The sequence below is a fragment of the Macrotis lagotis genome, chromosome 1 (assembly GCF_037893015.1).
Source record: "Macrotis lagotis isolate mMagLag1 chromosome 1, bilby.v1.9.chrom.fasta, whole genome shotgun sequence".
Classification (NCBI taxonomy): domain Eukaryota; kingdom Metazoa; phylum Chordata; class Mammalia; order Peramelemorphia; family Peramelidae; genus Macrotis; species Macrotis lagotis.
Window position 1 is genome coordinate 281,355,651 of NC_133658.1, and position 18,461 is coordinate 281,374,111.

The 18,461-nt window shown below is 39.7% G+C and overlaps 1 protein-coding gene across 1 annotated transcript; it reads right to left on the reverse strand.

The window, feature by feature from the left end:
* Nucleotides 1-7,261: 7,261 nt before the first annotated feature.
* Nucleotides 7,262-14,270, reverse strand: TMEM250 (transmembrane protein 250). The gene is made up of 2 exons (XM_074210683.1): nt 13,895-14,270; nt 7,262-10,258 (listed from the first exon to the last, which is right to left on the reverse strand). Exon 2 carries the CDS (start codon nt 10,122-10,124, stop codon nt 9,705-9,707), a length of 420 nt encoding a protein of 139 aa, XP_074066784.1. The 5' UTR covers nt 10,125-10,258; nt 13,895-14,270; the 3' UTR covers nt 7,262-9,704.
* Nucleotides 14,271-18,461: the final 4,191 nt, after the last annotated feature.

Consider the following 18,461-nt stretch of genomic DNA (forward strand, 5'->3'; position numbering starts at 1 on the left):
GTTAACATAGTTATTTTTATCTAAACTCAAGGTGGGACTCTTACCTTGGGGACTAAAGACCCCAGGAAGGAGTTCTACCAGCTAATTCAACTTCACATCCCCCCCCCCCCCCACCAGTACCTGGTAGGCAAGGCCAGCAATCTTTAAATACTCTAATCATTCTCTTTCAAAACATTTAAGCACCCAATTGTTCCTATTCTTCCAGGAAAAAGTAGGTAAACTAAATTGAGATCAAAGCTAATCTCCAGCCCACTCCTAAGGCTGCTAGTCTCTGACAACCAGTTTAAGGAGTTACCAAGTTTCAAAGATCTTTTTTTTTTTTTTTTAGGTTTTTTTTGCAAGGCAAATGGAGTTAAGTGGCTTGCCCAAGGCCACACAGCTAGGTTAATATTAAGTGTCTGAGACCGGATTTGAACCCAGGTACTCCTGACTCCAATGCTTTATCCACTACGCCACCTAGCCAAGCCAAGTTTCAAAGATCTAAAAGTTCATGGGATCAGAGAGTTTAGTTAGAGGTCATATAATTCAACCTTTAATTTTACAGATAAGGAAACTGAGGTCCAAAGAATGAATCATTCAAGGTCGCACAAAGATTACATAAAAAGTGCTTATTTGAATCCAAGTTCTCTTGATTCCAAATCCAACAATCTTTCTCCTCCTTTCTATGCTGCTTTGTTATATCAACTTTCTCATTGCCCTGATTTGGGTAAAGTTTTGATATAATCATCAGTACTGAACTTGAGAATGAACTACTGAGTAGGGTCATACACTCTTGTCCCTAGCCCTACAGGAAACACATTTAAGATACATCATTGACCTGTGGGAGTTTCTGAGTAGGAGTAAAAAGATGATGTAGTCATTGTGCTGGTCCTTTGAGGAGATTATTTATTCAACAAAATAGATTCTTAACTGGTCTCTCTGTTTCTATTATCTTCCTACTTTAATCTACTCTTCATACACCCATCAAAGTGATATCACTGCTTGACTGAAACTGATTATTTCTTTAAGGATCAACTATACTCATTTCATTTTTAAAGCTCTTTACCCCATTCTGCTTTTCAAGCATTGCTAAACATTATTCTACTAGCTATCTTCCCACAGGACAATCAGTCTCCAGTCAGCAGTCTTTGCACTAGGTATCAAGTTTGTTTGTGTCCAACTTTCTGACCCCATTGGGGGTTTTCTTGGAAAAGATACTGGAGTGGTTTGCCATTTCCTTCTCCAGGTCATTTTATAGATGAGGAAACCGAGACAAATAGTGTTAAAAGACTTGCCCAGGTTCACTCAGCTAATAAATATCTAAGACTGGATTCAACCTCAGCTCGTCCTGACTCTATCTAGCCCTGTATCCACTGTGCCACCCAGCAGCCTAGGTAGTTCCATTAACTCTAGTAATCCAGGTCTTCCTCCAAATCTAAATGCCAAGGTCATTTTTTTTTGTATGAAGTATTCTTGATTCTCTTTTCACTCCACACAAAAGCTATTTGTTTTGGACATACTGATATATATGCACATTTTGTCCTCTCTCTTCAAATGAAATGTAGGTTTCCCTAGAGTCAGGACTGTTGTTCTGTCTTCATATTCCCAGCATTTGGCAAAGTACCTGGCACTTAGTAGGGACTTACTAAATGGTTAATATAATACCCATAAAGCTCTGGGAGAGAGAATATAGAAATAATGAAGTATTTCATATGGCTCACATTCTCATCTCAAATTAGTTTTCAGGATAAAAGCATTGGCATTGAAACTAGTGGTAAATTAGAACAAGCTTATAGCTGGCCCTCAGCTCCAATCTGTTATTTCTAATTAATTTTTCCTTAAACTGCTTATTCTATTACCCCCCCAAGCCTGATCTTAGTCACTATAATAGTCCCTGAAACCTTATGTTTAAAGCCTTAATGCCAAATAAATACTGCCAATTAATATAGCTGTCTATACCTAACAACCATGACCCTAGGCAACTCACTTAATCCTGTTTGCCTCAGTTTGCTAACTTGTAAAATGAACTGGAGAAGGAAATGACAATCTGCTCCAGTATCTCTGGCAAAAAAATCCTAAATGATGTTTTAGAGAATCTGACAGAAAAACAACTTAACAACAATGACTTTTAAGATTTGGAAAGACAGAGGCAGCTAGGTGGCGTAGTGGATAAAGCACCGGCCCTGGAGTCAGGAGTACCTGGGTTCGAATCTGGTCTCAGACACTTAATAATTACCTAGCTGTGTGGCCTTGAGCAAACCACTTGGTTGCCTTGCAAAAACCTAAAAAAAAAAAGATTTGGGAAGACAGGCAAAGGAGGTCTGATCCCCAAAGCAAACTATGAATCTTAATCAAAATTGCACTCCCAGGGAAGAAAATTCAGATATAGGAAGATGCATTTTTTTCTGAGAGGTAAGGAGACATTTGGAACTTCTACCATTTTGTTAGCAAGTTACTTATATAAAGTTTTAGGAGAACTAGGAGTGAAAGAGAGCAAAACCAAATTCATAACAAGCCATTCATTCCTGTTTGGGGAAATTCTCTAGTTTGGTGCAGAGAAGGCCTGGGATAGAATCAGAGAAAAAAATTTCAGAAAGTGAAAGAGCTATTTGCTTTGGAATGAAGAGGAAGGAGTTTCCTGAATGCATTTAGGCAGACAGAGATTGGACTTGTTCCAAAATGCCAAGTCAAAAAAGAAAAAAAAAATCCATGGCATCTCTGCAGATTGAAGCAAGTTTCCTCTCCCCTAGAAAATGCTGAATCAGCACTTAAATGCCTTACAGCCCAGCTCCCTCCCTCCACCCTCCTTCTCCTCCTCCAATCACATGATAGAAGGGACAGGGAAGCTCTCTCAAGGTCATACAACATCAATATCAAGGTATTGGGATGCAAAATCCCACAGCCCACAATCCTTTCTCTCTCCCAAGTCAAAACTTAATCATCTAGTCCAAAGTGGGCCTATGTTTGTTCTTTTAATTTGGGAGTTAAGAATTAAGGGGTGGAGGGAAGGAGTGCTAGAGATATGTGCTAATATCAGTCTCCTATGAGGATTCAACTGCAGGATTTGATTGTTGGTTCTAGTGCTGGCAGCAGAGATATAACCAGCAATTCTGAGATGCTGGTTGAGTACCACAAAATATGCCCTGATATAAGAAACCAAGAGGCACCCTTAAATCAATTTCAAGCAAATACAATTGGGGTGGCACAAAGCCCTAAGGGAGGGTTGGGAAGGGTAGGGGAAAGAGACTGCAGAACTTCAACTTGCTTAGTGCCTTGGTATGTAAGACCTAGACCTTGGGTAATCTCCTGAAGCCACTGAGGGGTAGAGTGGAGGGAAAAGGAAGAGGTCAGAGAAAACCATAGGAGGAGAGATAGGGCAGGGAGTAGCTAGGCTTCCAAGGATCAGTGCTGCCCTTTTCTCTGTACCCAATGCAAGTGAGTAACACATTCCTTGAGCATCCAGCCCTGTTCTCATAGCACAATATATCTAAAGGGCCTCTTTGGGAAGCACTTCATTTCCCCTCCAGAGAAGGTTGTCATCTGCTATTTTCCTATTTTAAATAATTATTATTAACTAGTTGCTAAGTTCAGTTGTTATTATCTGCCCAAATGGTGTCAGCACCCTCTAAATTTGGTTGCCTTGGGGCCAAGTTTTTGTCACCATGCCCTAGTTATGGTGTTGGCTAGCAGTCATGAATACTACCTTTCCCTGACCACACAGATCAGGGATTGGGGAACTTTTTTTCTGCTAGGGGCTATTTGGATATTTATAACATCATTTGGGGGTATATTTGGTCAAACATTTAATTCACCCCTTAAAAAATGGTTAGATTTATTGAATTTTGAGTCCTACCTGCGGTTGCCATGGCAGTACCAGACCAATACTGCTCATTGGCCAGAGGTGCCCTGCATCTGACATAGTGGGAAAAAAGTTAAAAGGTTGGAAAAAAACAAGGTGATACTCACTAATTGTTCTTTTGATGCTCCAGAAAGATCTTTTATTTCATAGATATAGGTGCTTCCTACAGATTGCAGCCTCTCATTTTTTTTAAGCTTTTACAAGGCAATGGGGTTAAGTGACTTACCCAGGGTCACACAGCTAACAATTCTTATGTGTCTGAGACCACATTTGAACTCAGATCCTCCTGACTCCATGGCTAGTGCTCTATCCACTGTGCCACCTAGCTGCCCCAGATTGTAGCCTCTGAATAGAGATTTTCATTTAGGATTCTATGGCTGAAAATTTAGTCCCCAGTTGATGAAACACCACCTTTCTGCCTTTGGCAAGATGTCTCATCTGACAGTAATCCAGGGAATAGGTCTGGACTTGAAAACAGTTTTATTTAAAGTTCCCAGAGCAGTCTCTTTCCTCACCTCCAACTTCCACCCTCCATACAGTAGAAAGCATGCCATTAAATTCACAACTAGATAGATGGTACAATGGATAGATTGCCAGTTCTGGAATCAGACTCATCTTACTGAAGTTTAAATAAGACCTCAGACACTTAGTAGTTGTGGGACCCTAGGCAGGTCACATAACACCTTTGCTTTGGTTTTCACATCACTTAAATAAGCTGGAGAAGGAAATAGTAATCTACTCCAGTATCTTGGCAAAGAAAACCCCCAAACTGTGTCATAGAGTAGAATATGACTGAAAAAACAACAGAACAATAAAATCCATTATATGGGGTGTTCTCACAAGAAAATCTTTGAAATGATTTTTGAGGTTCTTGTAGATCTATAGACAAGCAAGATCCCCATAATGAATCTTTGCAGAGGAATGATTAGGAGAGGTAATTTTGAGAAATCATCTAATCCATCTTCCTATTCTAGGCTTCAAAGCACCTAAACTATCACTTACAAATTAAACATCTAAAAACTTTTTTAAAAAAGTTTAAAAATATGTAAAAAACCAAATCAATTAAATTTAAATAACTATATTTATGATAGTCACATGACTTTTAAGTTTATCTTATATACCTATGAAGTTACACATTTATAACCATAAATATCATTCTCTCTAGCCTTATATAATCACTAAGACTTTAGTCCTTTCCCTCTGCCTACTAGACATGTGGAAATCTTGGATGTTAAATAAAAATTCAAAATTTGGCTAGATTTTGGCACTGTCTCAATATTCTTACTGAGTGGATGAGATCAGAAGGACTAAAGAAGACCTCCCTTTCTCTCCAATCCCATACAACAAATGTTAGGGCAAAGGATGGGTACAAAGGCACTCAATGACTATAGAGTTTTACCTTTTACATGTGAAATTAATGGTGTTTTTTTAAATAAAAGAACTACACAAGTAGTCTCTGAATTATTATTGTAGGACTTCCTTGGCAACTACTTTAGATAAATGTATTTCTTTGCCTTTCATGTTTTTGCCTTAAAAATAGTCTTCCCAAAAATACCTGACACAACATTCAGGGTCTCCAGACATTGTTTTCAAGCATACTAGTCATTCTCACCATTTCATGCATGGTTTAGAGTCCATAACAAGCAAATAAATCAGCCTTAAATAGGCTTATTTCAAAGGAAAACTTCTCCTTAGGAAATAGATCTCTTTGGCATTCTTCAGTTTTGACTATCTCCTTCGCTTGGAAAAGATATCCCTTTTTTTTCCCCTGCTAATTGTCTTGGATTTTATTCTGCCCTGCTTCATAGTAGAAGGAATAGATAAAACTGCCCTTTAAATGTAGCATCAACTACCTTGCTGAGCCATCAGACCGACCCCAGATCTTCCAATGCACAGTGCCTTTATCAGTCAACAGTGTTTCCTCTGAAACAGTCTTCTGTTTATTTGTCACAGTGGATGTTCTAGCAAACAGTAAATAGCACATTTGTTGGTAGGGTAGAGCGATCTGTCCAGCTCATTAAAGATACGAGGACAGAGGCAAAGGAAGATGCATAACTCTGCCCTTTTAGCAAACATACAACCTCTAACTTATAAAATCTCAGCATGTCTTTGGAATCCTCAAGAAATGTAAATCTGCAAAACTGTGAACCTGTCAAAGGGAGGGAGGGAGACCATAATGTTTGTTTAGCTAGAAGGACAATGTGTCTAGCTGGAAAAATATAAGTAAAACAAATATTACCTTGTCAAAATAACATGCTATATGTGTGCTTCGGGTCTATTCTAATCCCCCCTTAAGTCATGAAAGGCCTAGGCTCTTCTCATTATCCCAACTTGGTTAGTTAAACTTTTCCTGGAAGGCCTTAAAGCTTTTTTTTGTTTGTTTATGAACCATTCTTGTTCCCTAACTAACTTGCCTTTAGATAACTGTCTGGATTTTTTCTACTGACTAAGTCAAATGTCATCCTGTGACAAAAAGGAAAAAGCCATTTATTTTAAGGCTCCTCAGATTTTTAGTACATAAGGCTGAGCATATAGTAAACCTTTACTTCGTGTCTTTTAACTTAGTTATCTTTCAAAAAGGCCAACTAAAATTCATTACAATAAAAATGAACAAGTTTACTGTCAAAAGATGGAAGCTCCTAATAGGAATTGTCAATTCTGCTTTTAGAGTATCTGTATTCTATTGTGAATACTATCCTGGGTTCTAAATATTTACAAATAAAAATAATTGATTTTCTATGGAAAATAGTATGATTAATTAGGTGAGAAACTTGGCATATTTATAACAATTTTGATCTACAATTAGGCAAAAGAAAACATGACACTAGAGGATGAGATCTATTGAATTACAGCAGATTGAAAGACTTAAAACTAACATTTCAAAATTGGCCATTTTTAAATAATCCAATTTGTTTCCATATAATTAAGTAAACAGCTGACACTGCCACTTGTGACCATCTTACTTAATTTTAGTAAAACCATTTCAGTAACCTTTTTTAAGTTTACTATAATACTATGCTGTTTTAAAAGATAAATTCAACAGCAAAAAGGCTCAGACATCACAAATTGGATCCAAAAATAGCTTATTTTTTTCTGACCACAAAAGTCAGTTCAAGTAATTTAAATATACTTATGTTTGCAATTTATCACAATGTGATTTTAGTGATTTATGAGTAAACCATTTTTTTAAAAAATGACATTTCTGGGGATTATGACAACTTCAAAATAAGAAAAGAATCTATGAGATGGCAGGTTAAAAAAAATGAGATGCAAGAATTTTTCCCATGTCCAAAAGCATAGAAAGATCTTTAACTAACCTTACAACACTTTTAGAAACAACAAACTACAATTTTGATTGTTAGTTCCGTACAAACAAGTATAACTAAAATATATTTGAACATAAGCAATCACTCCATCAACACATTAAAAAAATAAGTTTAATGCAGGTGGTACGTCTCATAAAGAATTTAACAGGCACTCAAGACATTGGGCTGTTTGTTTGTTTTTTTTGTGTGTTCCAAAGTCAACTCAAGGTACAATTCAAACACTTGCATTGCTGTTTATACATTCATAGGCTAAATAGCAAGATTCCTCTTGCTATTCTGACTCTTATTACAACACACACACATACTAGACCCCCTCAATCAGTGCATCCAATAGGGAGCTCCACTTCAAAGATATGAATATTTTAATGGATTTAGGCTGAATTAAAATAGAAAAAAATTTTGAAAAAACAATCTGTATGACTAGTGCAATAGGATTTTTTTAGCAGGCAGTAAAAATGAAGTCAATACATTTAAAGCTATCATTTCTGCCCATCACATAATCAATTTCTAAAACTAGTTTTGCTTAACCAGATTATTTAACCACCTTAAAAACATTTTTTTTACAGAGAAGCAAACAAAAATAAAATAAATCAAAGAGAATGATTTTCTACAACCATAATTTTCCCTGATTTGAACTTTCTTAAGTTTGTCAAATGATATACATTTTTCCTTACAACCCATTCTCACAAATAGGCTTAGAAAAGGGTTTCTCTGCCCCACCCTCAAATTGTTTTTTTTTGGGGGGGGGAGGCTTGTCCTGGAAAAGGTTATATTGCTGGGACTTGTGATAAATGAGAATGCAATTTTTCACTTTGACTGTGACACACATAAAATTCAGAGATAATGATTTTAGGTGGACAGGGAATGGGTGACCAACATTAGCTTACTAATTATCCTCTCAATAACCAGTAATTGCTTCCCTCAAGTAGTTATCCTAGCCACTGTATAAAAATATCTATTAAAGAATGATGACAGAAAATGCTCAAGAAAGATTCTCTTGTATATTTTACTTCCCTTCCTTGTTATTGAAGGTATTCCAATGAAAATGGGATCTTTGTTCCTTTTTAGTCCATCTGTTCCTGCATTTCTTTATGTACCTGAATTCATCTTATTTCTTAAATGCTTTCATAGAAACTAAAGCAGGAAATACAGAGCAGACAAGCCCTTAATAAACAAAGATTCAATGTTCATTCAAATGCCTCAAAATTTAGAAGAAATACCTTTTAAAAACAAACTATTAAAAACATTTTCCATGATAAATAGTTTTAGCATCATCTGTCTAACAATTTCAGATAACTATGTTATTTCAGAAAGAAGTCAAATTCTGGGAGATTTCTGTAAAAGGAATTAAGAATTCAAATGTCCTCTAAAGCAAATGAAATATTTATCAGCTTTCCCATAAAAGTAAATTTAGACAGATTTAAAATATCTTATAATGTAATATTGCATTCTCTACAGACCAGGCTACAGATGTACAAAGGGCTCTATTTGTTTTGCTTCTGAATTTGGCAACACTGAAACTTACAGTGCTTCAGAGAACACAGCTCTCTTATGGAGCTATGGCATTAGAACCAGACTCCCTTGAATGAAGATCTTGGCACTGTTTGCTTCAGTTTGCTTTCAGACTGGGCGGAGGTCTGTGAAACACCAAATCTGGTTGTAACCAAACAAAATTATTAATTTCCCTCTATCTTTTGAACTAGCGGTTCAACCTCTTCATATCACTTCTCAATTGTAGCTGTTTACATAAGAAAGATGAACTTTCACTGGACCTGTGCAAACAATCTAGAAATCCAGGGTCATGCAAATGGTTAAATGGCAGTGCATTGCATAATGAAGTGGAGTCCAACTTTTCCCAAGGCAAGATTGGGGTTAGGAACACTAAGGGAGAGTGGACAATTGACCTACAGGGAAGGGAACTGCTTCCAGGTTTGCTCTGTGACCAGCACACAGAGCAAAACTATTGAGGCATGTCCCATTGTGGTAGGTAAGACAAACACTCATAAATGTGAAACTGGTGAGAAGGGGAAGCCACACCAAGGTCCTGAAAGTGCAGAATTGATAAAGAGGACCCTACTGCATTACATTTATTAAATGTGAAAATAAACTACATTAAATTAGAGGAAAGGGAAGAATATAATTTAATAGTAAGGGGGGGAAGCTGAGAATCAAAAACCAAATTGAAGAAGGGAGAGCCTCAATTTCACCTTTACAAATGTCAAAGCCCTTTTCTTTTCCATGCCATATAAACACAGTAAAATGATCAAAGAGCAAATAAAAATATTGCCTCTGATCAGGGCACTACTTTCTTTGTTTGGTATGGTGAAAAACCCGTCTTTGAGATGGGAGAACTGAAGGAAAAAAAATGACCCAACATTCCCCCTGTGTCATTTCATTTCAGACAGGTCATTGTCTTTACCAAAGAAAACATCTATATACTGCATATACATATATCAGTCATAAATAAATAAATTAAACCAAAGGAGAAAGTGGATACATTAGATGTAGTCACAGCTGCCCAAGCCTGCATGCACACCTATTTACATGTCCACAAAGACCATGAAACACCAGCCCAGACCTCCCACCAGCAGCATAGTCACATGAATTCCATAAATGAGCAGCTCATTCATCAAGCTGAAATCAACCCGCCTTCGTCCCAGCAGTAGGAGAATGATGGACAGCTTGTACTGGAAACGCAGAAAGATTCGGATGCCAAGGTATTGAAGGCAAAACAGGATGGAGAGCGCCACCCAGAGGATGGAGGTAAACAGGCTGCAGCTGAAGTAGAGCAGGAAGCGGATAAATCCATACATCCATCGGGACTTCAAATAGATGTCGAAGTTGTTGTACTTGGTTCGCACTAAGTGAGTGGTTCTTACAGGCCCACAGGCGGAATGCAGGCATGTGGTATGGGGGCCGTGAAAAGACCGGACACGCCGGGGTATGGGAATTACAGGCATTGGGTACCCCACGGCTCACTGAGTTCTAGAGGAGGATGGACTGTGTGCATAATAAGCATCATCCATGGACAAGGAAGAGAAGTGAAGAGCCTAGGCCTGTGAACTCTCTGCTGAACTTCCAGGGAGGCACACGTCTATAAGAAGAAAAAAAGCAACACAAAGAAAATGAAATTCAGCTATAAGGAACCAAAATAAGATGGATCTTTTGCTCTGGCATTTACAATCTAAGAAACAGGTAAATCCTACACATTCTTATAATGAAATACACAAGCTCATAAGGCACAAAGAATGGTGGCCTGAGATATAAAACATCTGATTCTAGACTTTACAGATCATAAAATTTAAAACTAGAAGTAATATTAGAATCATGTGATCTGGTTGGCTAATTATCTTATGAAGAAAATGGGGCTCACAGTTTAGGGCCCAATGATTCTGGATTTGCAACCAGGTGCTCTAAGTACTAATTTACTTTCTTCTGGCTCTATCACTCACTAGATTATTCTTCAATGGACAAGTGATCACTTTATGTTTCCAGACAGCAGTTTCCTTCCTTGAAAAATAAGGGGGCTAGGGGCAGCTAGGTGGTGCAGTTGATAGAGCACCGGCCCTGGAGTCAGGAGTACCTGAGGCAAATCCGGCCTCAGACACATTAATAATTACCTAGCTGTGTGGCTTTGGGTAAGCCACTTAACCCCATTTGCCTTGCAAAAACCTAAAATATTATATTATATATGGGCTGAATTAGAATATATCTAGGGGGTTTTCTAGTCCCATTGAGATATTAGGCACTTGCCATGTACAAGGTATTATCTTTTCTTTTTAAGTTTTTTTAAGTCCAAAATTTCTCTGAGTTCTCATACAAAAAAGAGATTTGTGGGTAGAAGGAAAAAACAAATCTGTCCTATGTTCTTTAATGGATCCTTAGTGTTAGTGCTAGGCTTAGTATTCAGTGAGCAAGAATGAAGGAAGGACAAAAGAGAAACTTGATTCTCTCAATTCTTTGCAAGTTCTTCTGTATAACAATAGCCTGACTCTTAATCCTCAGTCTATCTCCAATAGCTGCATTTTTCAAAGATCTAAAGCACTTACAGGATACTCAGTAAGTACAAGCAATCACTGTAACAAACATTTAAGATCTAGCATGGTATTAGAGATATCAATCAATTTTATGTTTTGTCAATTAAGATACCAAAGCACAGGTTTAATTATTTGAACAACTTCACAAAATCAGTCTTTTCATAGCTTTACTTAAGTTCAAAGTTATTCACTCAGTAGGATTTTATGAGAATACACAATTGCAAGTTTTGAATATAGTTTGTTGTTTTTAATAGTGAGGGTAGACTTATAAACTGTTCCATTAACAAATATTGTAGTTAGTTCCTATTAATTTTCATGGAAAGGCTGAAAGTACATTTAAAAAAAATCTCAGCAAGGAAAAAATGAGGTTCTGCTACAAATGAAATTGAAAACCTACTTAGTAGAAAGATGCAACTCTCACTGGTTTAAACCTACTGACATAAATCCAGACCACAACAGCCTCTCAGCTTCCAAGATGCAGAAGGTGATGGCTGAAGATTCTTATGTGTTTTCTTTATGTTTATAAAAGATTTTATTTATTTTTGAATTTTACAACTTTCCCCCTAATCTTGCTTTCCTCCCTCCACCCCTCACAGAAGGCAGTCTGTTAGTCTTTACATTGTTTCCATGGTATACATTGATCTAAGTTGAATGTGATGAGAGAGAAATCATGTTCTTAAGGAAGAAAAATAAAGTATAAGAGAAAGCAAAATTATATAGTAAGATAATGGGTTTTTTAAAAATTAAAAGTAATAGTCTTTGTTCAAATTTCACAATTCTTTCTCTGAATACAGATGGTATTCTCGATCAGATACCCCAAAATTGTGCCTGATTGCTGCACTGATGGAATGAGCAAGTCCATTAAGGCTGATCATCATTCCCATGTTGCTGTTAGGGTGTACAATGTCCTATGCATTTTCTACATGGATTCACTCTTGTCTGTTTGCTTCAAAATATTTTTATTTGCTCTTCCTCCCTCCCCTTGTTCAGATCACCTAAAAAATAAATATCCTTAACCTTCCCTTTTATGAACTTGGTTGCCAGATAACTTCAGCCCACTAGCTCCTTTTTTATACTATCATGTTTTAGACATGTCAATTTCCAAGAAAATGCCCTCATTCAACAATGTTGTTAAATAATTAGTACCTCCTGCAGGCGGCCCATGAACTCGTACATTGATATATTTCAAGGTTAATGGAAAAAAAAAGACATAAAGTAAACTACCCTTTCCATGTTAAAATGAGAGATTTCATCACTGAATTTGCTTACAGACAGGCCAGGGCCAGGAGCCTGTGCTCCTGGGGCCCCTGCTGTCCCTACCATCAATTTATGTAGTACCTTGAGATACACTGTGATGAATTTCCAATTAAAAATCAAACTTCTGACCACAAGTCAATTACTGTTTTTGAATATAATTTTTTTTTAGTTTTTTGCAAGGCAATGGGGTTAAGTGACTTGTCCAAAGCCACACAGCTAGGTAATTATTAAATGTCTGTGGCCGAATTTGAACTCAGGTACTCCTGATTCCAGGGATGGTGCTCTATCCACTGTGCCACCTAGCCACTTTGTTTTTGAATATAATTATACCACAAAAATAAAATCATTTTACTAATCTTTTCAGAAAATAAAGAAATGGCTGGCTATGTTTCATATAATCTGACCCCACTATATGGGCTGTTCTTCATTTGTTCCTTCATTCTCTGTGACTACCCCCAATCTATAAATTTATAATAATAAATATAAAATAAATTATCTATAAATTTCCTTGAAGAACACAGAGAAATAAAAAGATTTAACCCTCAATAAACCCATCTTAATCATTTTATGGCACTTAGCACAGTGACATGCACATAGTAGCATTTGTGAAATGTTAATTGATTGATTCTGTCTTAAAACTTCAGAATATGATTCATTTTTCTTTTTTTTTTTTTTTTTACAAATGTGTTGCTAATTTTTAGCTCCATATGATTATTTCCTTTTTACCACCTTATATACTTACTCATTAAAGTAAGGTCCATTTAGAAAGCCCCCTATGCAATACAACTTTACTTGTTCCTATTACTTATTTACTTTGCACATATGGAGCACAATACATTCAGTCTCCATCCCACGGCTCTCCGAGGGCCTGTGAAACATAAATACTCCCGTGTAACCTGAAACACAAGGTTTCATTCTGCTCAAATTATCTGCTTTCCCCGTGAGATTACATTTGGGGAAGAATTAACCTCAAGAGGGAAAATATTGGCATGTGTCCCCAATCCTGACTGGGGGTTTTAAAGCGGTGTCAGGAAGAAGTCCCACGACCAGGCCTTTCTTGTGGAACAGACAGTCCCCATCAGTTTGGGTGTTCCACATCTAAATGAAGAGCAGCAGTGTGCACGTTAATAATGATAATAATAATAATAATAACTATTCTAACTTTTGCATCCCACCCTCCACTCTGAATTGGTTTCTGTATTCTAAGAGAAACTGAAAAAACAATTTCCCCCAAAGGATAATTCATGTGCTGAATACATTTCCTTCCCTCCCTGCACGGGTCCCCCTGGGCCCGGCACGGCGGGTCCCAGGCCCGGCGGGTCCGTCCCGCCCCGCCCCCCGGAAGGCCAGGGGGGGGGCCGGCCCTCCCCTCACCCCCCTCGGCCCCGGATCTTCCCCACTCGGCTCCCGGGGCATGCCCGGGCCGCCGGGCTCACCGTGCGCGGCCTCCGTGGCGAGGTGGAGGAGCCGGGGCCCGGGCCCTGGGGCCGGCGGGGCGGAGGCCGGGGCCGGGAGCCGGCGCTGCTGGGGCCCCTGCTGTCCCTCGAGGCCGGAGCGGCGGGGCGAGGGCGGAGGAGGCCGCATGGCGCCGGATCCTCGGGGGGGAATTTCAGCGAGAGGGTCGGGCCCAGGGCCCGGGGAAGGCCGCAGGGGGCCCCCGCCCGCGTCCGCCCCTCATGGACCCCAACCAGGGCCGGCCCAGCCGGGGAAGAGGCGCCCCTGGCCGCCCGCGGGAGGCGTTTGTCCCAGGGAGGGAACCGTAGCGGCCGGCCCTCCGCGGCCACCGTAGGACATTCCTCCGCGTCCCGCTCCGCTGCCCCCCCCCCGCGTCCCACGCGTCAAAAAACAAACTCGGCCCCCCCCCCGCCCCGCGCCCAGCCCGCTCCGGAGGCCAGAGCGGAGCCCGCGCCGGCGTACTGCGTCGTGCGTCACCGCGCGGGGGCGCGCGAGGGGTGGGGTGAGGCGCGCCGCGCTGCGCAGGCGTGCGGGGGCGTGACCTCCTTCTCTTCCTCTTCCACTCCTCCCTCCGCCCACTTACCTCCGCCCTTTAAGGTCTGGGTCGCCCCTGCCGCCCCTGATCGGTACCAGGCATGCGCGGAATGTCAGGCTTCGCGCCTCTCCGCCGAGCGCAGCGCGACCACGTTCTGGCCCACTTAGCCGGCCCCAGGCCAGCACTTCCCGCTTCAGGGGGCTACACTGTGGAGAAAGGCCAGCCCTTTGCAGATTAGGGATGCTTAGCACAGTCTCTGAACTTGTTTTAAGTTGATTTTAATATTTATTTATTCTCTTTTTTGTGCAAATAATTTTTTTATATAATAATAAAATATACTTGTTTAACAGTAAACAAAATGCCCCTCCCCCCACAAAATATAGACTCACTTGAGCGATAAAGTAAAGGGGAGAGAAAAAATTAAAATAAAAAATAATAGTAATAAATGTAGGTATGGCCAGGTGGCGCAATGGACGGAGCCCCAGCCCTGGAGCCACGAGCACCCGAGCCCATATCCGGCCCTGTACACCCAACAATCACCCAGTCGTGTGACATGCAAGCCACCCCAATCCCACTGCCCTGCAAAAACCGAAAAAAAAAAAGAAAAAACCACCCCAAATAAAATAAAATAGTAATAATAGTAGGGCTGGCTGGGTGGCAGCAGAGCATTGGCCCTTGAGTCAGGAGCACTCAGGTCCAAATCCAGCCTCAGACACCCAAGCATCACCCTGCTATGTGGCCCCAAGCAGGTCACCCAGCCCCATTTGCCCTGCACCCCCCCCAAATAATAATAATAATAATAATAATAATAATAATAATAATAATAATAATAATAAATGTGCTTCAGTCTTTGTTCCAACATCAACAACTCTGTCACAGGTGGATGCCATTCTTTTTTTTTTTTTTTTTAGGTTTTTGCAAGGCAAAAGGCCACACAGCTAGGTAATTATTAAGTGTCTGAGACAGGATTTGAACTCAGGTACTCCTGACTCCAAGGCCGGTGCTTTATACACTACGCCACCTAGCCGCCCCTGGATCCAATTCTTTATGATAATAAGTCCATCACAAAAGTTACTTCCAAATTTTTCCACTGTTGCCATTGCTGATTGCAACTCCCTCCTTTCATATTTGTCCACTACCATTTTCTCTCTCCTTTCACTCTGACTCTGCTGTAGGGTCGCTGACTGGTGCAGCAGACAGATCCCTGGCTCTGGGGCCAAGAGGCCCCGAGCCCCCATACCACCCCTTAGGCCCAGCATCCACTTGACCCCTATGGTCCCAGACAGGCCATCCCATCCCAGCCCCTAACAAGAAATAAAAAGGAAAATGTGTTATATCTGACCACTCCCCCCCCCCCCCCCCCCCGTGGTCCATCCTCTCCTCCATCATTCACACCCCCCCTTCCCCCTGTCCCCCCCTTTTCTTCTTACTCCAGATGCCTATACCCCATTGAGTATATATGCTGTTTCCTCTCCTAGCCACCTCTGATGAGAACAAAGATTCCCTCATTCCCCCTTGCCTCCCCCCTTCCATATTATTGCAATAGCTCATTGTAATAAAGAAAAAACTTATTATATGAGATATCTTGGCCTATTCCCCCTCTCTTTTTTCTTTCTCCCATTACATTTCCCCTTTTTTTAATTGACTCCATTTTTATACCATATTTTATCTTCAAATTCAGCTTTCTCCTGTGCTTAAACTATAAAAGCTCCCTCTACCTGCTCTAATAACTGAGAAGGTTCATATGAGTATTATCAGTGTCATTTTTCTATGCAGGAATACATGCAGTTCATCATCATCATCAAGTCCCTCATATTTTCCCCTTCTCCAATCTCCATGTTTCACCTGAGTCCTGTATCTGAAGATCAAACCTTCTGTTCATCTCTGGCCATTCCAACAGGAACATTTGAAATTCCCCTGGTTCATTGAAAGTCCATCTTTTTCCCTGGAAGAGGACATTCAGCCTTGCTGGGTAGTTCATTCTTGGCTGCATTCTAAGCTCTTTTGCCTTCTGGTATATTATATTCCAAGCCCTTTGAGCTTCCAATGTAGTTGCTGCTAAGTCCTGTGTGATCCTGACTGCCCCTCCATTATATTTGAACTGTGTCCTTCTGGCTGCTTGTAATATTTTCTCTTTGACTTGGGAGTTCTGGAATTTGGCTATAATATTCCTAGCGGTTGGTTTTTTGGGGATCTCTTTCTCTTGGGGGGGGAATCAATGAATTCTCTGCATTTCTATTTTACCCTCTGCTTCTAGAATATCAGGGCAATTTTCCTGTAGTAATTCTTTGAAAATGATGTCAAGGTTCTTTTCCTGATCATGACTTTCAGGTATTCCAATTATTTTTAAATTATGAATCCTGATTTCTCATAAATTCATCAATCTCCCTGAGTTCTATTCTTTGTCTGAAGGATTTGTTTTCCTCAGAGAGTTTCCTTATCTCTTTTTCCATCTGGCCCATTTTGCTTTTTAAAGCATTCTTCTCAATAACTTTTTTTGAACTGTTTTATCCATTTGACCTAAGTTGGTTTTTAGCATGCTATTTTCTTCAGCATTTTTTTGGTTTTCCTTGACTTGGCTGCTGACCTCTTCTGTCTGTCTTGATGGAATGTCTTTTTAAAAAAAAATAATTAATTTATTTTTATTTTTTTATTTTATGTTTTTTATACATTACTAAAATATTCTTGTTTAAGAGTAAACATAATAACCCCTCCCCCACAAAAATATAGACCCTCACAAGAAATAAAGTAAAGGAAAGAGAAAAAATTGTGCTTCAGTCTGTGTTCCAACAGGACCAGCTCTGTCTCAGGTGAATTACATTCTTTATGATAAGTCTATCACAAAAGCTACTTCCATATTTTTCCACTATTGCCATTGCTGATCTCAACTCCCTCCATCCATACCTTCCCACTACCATATACTATGTTTTCTCTCTCCTTCCTCTTCTAAAATGTGCTGTAGCATAGCTGAGTGGTGCAGTATACCATTCCTGAGACCCAGCAACCACCTGACCTGTGGTCCAGGATAAGCCACCTAATCCCAGCCCTTTGCAAGAAGTAAAAAAGAAAATGTGTTATATCTGACCACTCTCTCCCATGATCCACCCTCTCCTCCACCACTCACACCTCCCTCCTCCTTCTCTCCTTTTTACTCTAGATGTCTATACCCCATTGAGTGTATATGCTGTTTCCTCTCTGAGCCACCTCTGATGAGAGCAAAGTTTCCCTCATTTCCCCCCCCCTCACCTTCCCCCTTCCTTATCATTGCAATAAAAAATTATAAAAAATCATACGATATTTCCCTTTTAGCCATTGACTCCATTTTTACAATATATTATATCTTCAAATTCAGCTATCTCCTGCGCTTCATTTATAAAAGTTCCTTCTACTGCTCTATTTAAATGAGTAATTTTATATGAGTATTATCAGTATCATTTTTCTACACAGGAATACATGCAGTTTATCATCATTAAATTCCTCATATTTTACCCTTCTTTTCCATTCTCTATGCTTCACCTGAGTCCTTAACTTGAAGGTCAAACTTTCTGTTCAGTTCTGGTTGTTTCAACAGGAACAATTGAAATTCCACTGGTTCATTGAAAGTTCATCTTTTCCCCTGGAAGAGGATGTTCAATTTTGCTGGGTAGTTGATTCTCAATTGCATTCCAAACTTTTTGTCTTCCAGAATATTTTTATTCTAAGCCCTATGAGTCCTTAATATAGTTGCTAAGTCTTGTGTGATTCTGACTGCAGCTTCACAGTATTTGAATTGTGTCCTTCTGGCTGCTTGTAATATTTTCCCTTTGACTTGGGAGTTCTGGAACTTGGCTGTAATATTCTTGGTGGTTGCAGGTTTTTTTGGATCCCTTTCTGGGGGACATCGGTGGATTCTCTCAATTTCTATTTTTGCCCTCTCCTTCTAGGATATCTGCAGTTTTCCTGTAGGATTTCTTTAGAAATGAGGTCAAGGCTCTTTTCCTGATCATGACTTTATGGTATCCCAATAATTTTTA